Genomic DNA, 974 nt, shown 5'->3' on the forward strand with positions numbered 1-974 from the left:
CGGTACATAGTGACCCCTCTATATCAGCGCTTCTCAACCTGTGGGTCGCGACCCCTTTGGCAGTTGAATGACCCTTTCACAGGGGTCACCTAAGACCATCCTGCATAGCAGATTTTTACATGACAATTCCTAACAGTAGCAACATGACAGTTATGAAGTCGCAACGAAAATAATTTTATGATTGGGTCACAACATGAGGAACTGTATTTAAAGGGCCAGAAGGTTGAGAACCACTGCTGTATATCTTAGTGGACATGATGGCAATTAGCAGCAGTTTTTCCTGTTATTGAGATACAAAACCAAAAAGTTTCCATGTGATCCAATACAAGAGAGGAAATAAGGGGACATATGTAATACTTTCAACAATAAAGATTTTTTTAAAAAATAAAGTAAAATGCTTTATTAACCCGATAAGTGCACTTGGCCTTTTGAATCTTTTCTTCATAGTGAGTGAATTTTTAAAAACCTATTAATTTTTTCCGCGCGTCTTCTGCGGAACATTTAATTATATGATCCAAATGCATGACTTCCATATCTCCCTGTTCTGATGATAACGGTGCTGGCGCCGCGTGTGCACTCCTGCTGTGCTAATCTATTTACAAAATAAGATAAATAAGTAAAACCTGTGAGATGTAGGCGGCCTGTGTAACCCTTGCTGTTTCTCCTCTGGGCCTGCAGGGTGACTTCACCTGGAACAGCATGTCGGGCCGCAGCGTTCGGCTGCGGTCAGTTCCCATCCAGAGCCTCTCGGAGCTGGAGCGAGCCAGGTTGCAGGAAGTCGCTTTTTATCAGTTGCAGCAGGACTGTGACCTGAGCTGTCAGATCACCATCCCCAAAGGTAAGGCCCTGTCTGTTCTTCCATCCGGGACACTGCGAGTCCGACATCCGCTCGGCCAGAGCCACAGCGTGCGGTCAGCTCCCAGCTGCTGTCACACAGGAAGGAAACTGCAGCTTCTTTGTCCTTGGCTGGCATT

The 974-nt window shown here is 45.7% G+C and overlaps 1 protein-coding gene across 1 annotated transcript in view; it reads left to right on the top strand.

The window, feature by feature from the left end:
• Nucleotides 1–683: 683 nt before the first annotated feature.
• ARHGAP6 (Rho GTPase activating protein 6) overlaps nucleotides 684–974 on the top strand; it is a 95,885-nt gene continuing 95,594 nt past the window's right edge. Inside the window, exon 1 of the mRNA XM_015563958.1 lies at nucleotides 684–838. Within this exon, the coding sequence (XP_015419444.1) occupies nucleotides 700–838 (139 nt within the window). The 5' untranslated portion in view covers nucleotides 684–699. The remainder of the gene's footprint in view (nucleotides 839–974) is intronic.

This window comes from Myotis davidii, unplaced genomic scaffold (genome assembly GCF_000327345.1).
Source record: "Myotis davidii unplaced genomic scaffold, ASM32734v1 scaffold1277, whole genome shotgun sequence".
NCBI lineage: Eukaryota > Metazoa > Chordata > Mammalia > Chiroptera > Vespertilionidae > Myotis > Myotis davidii.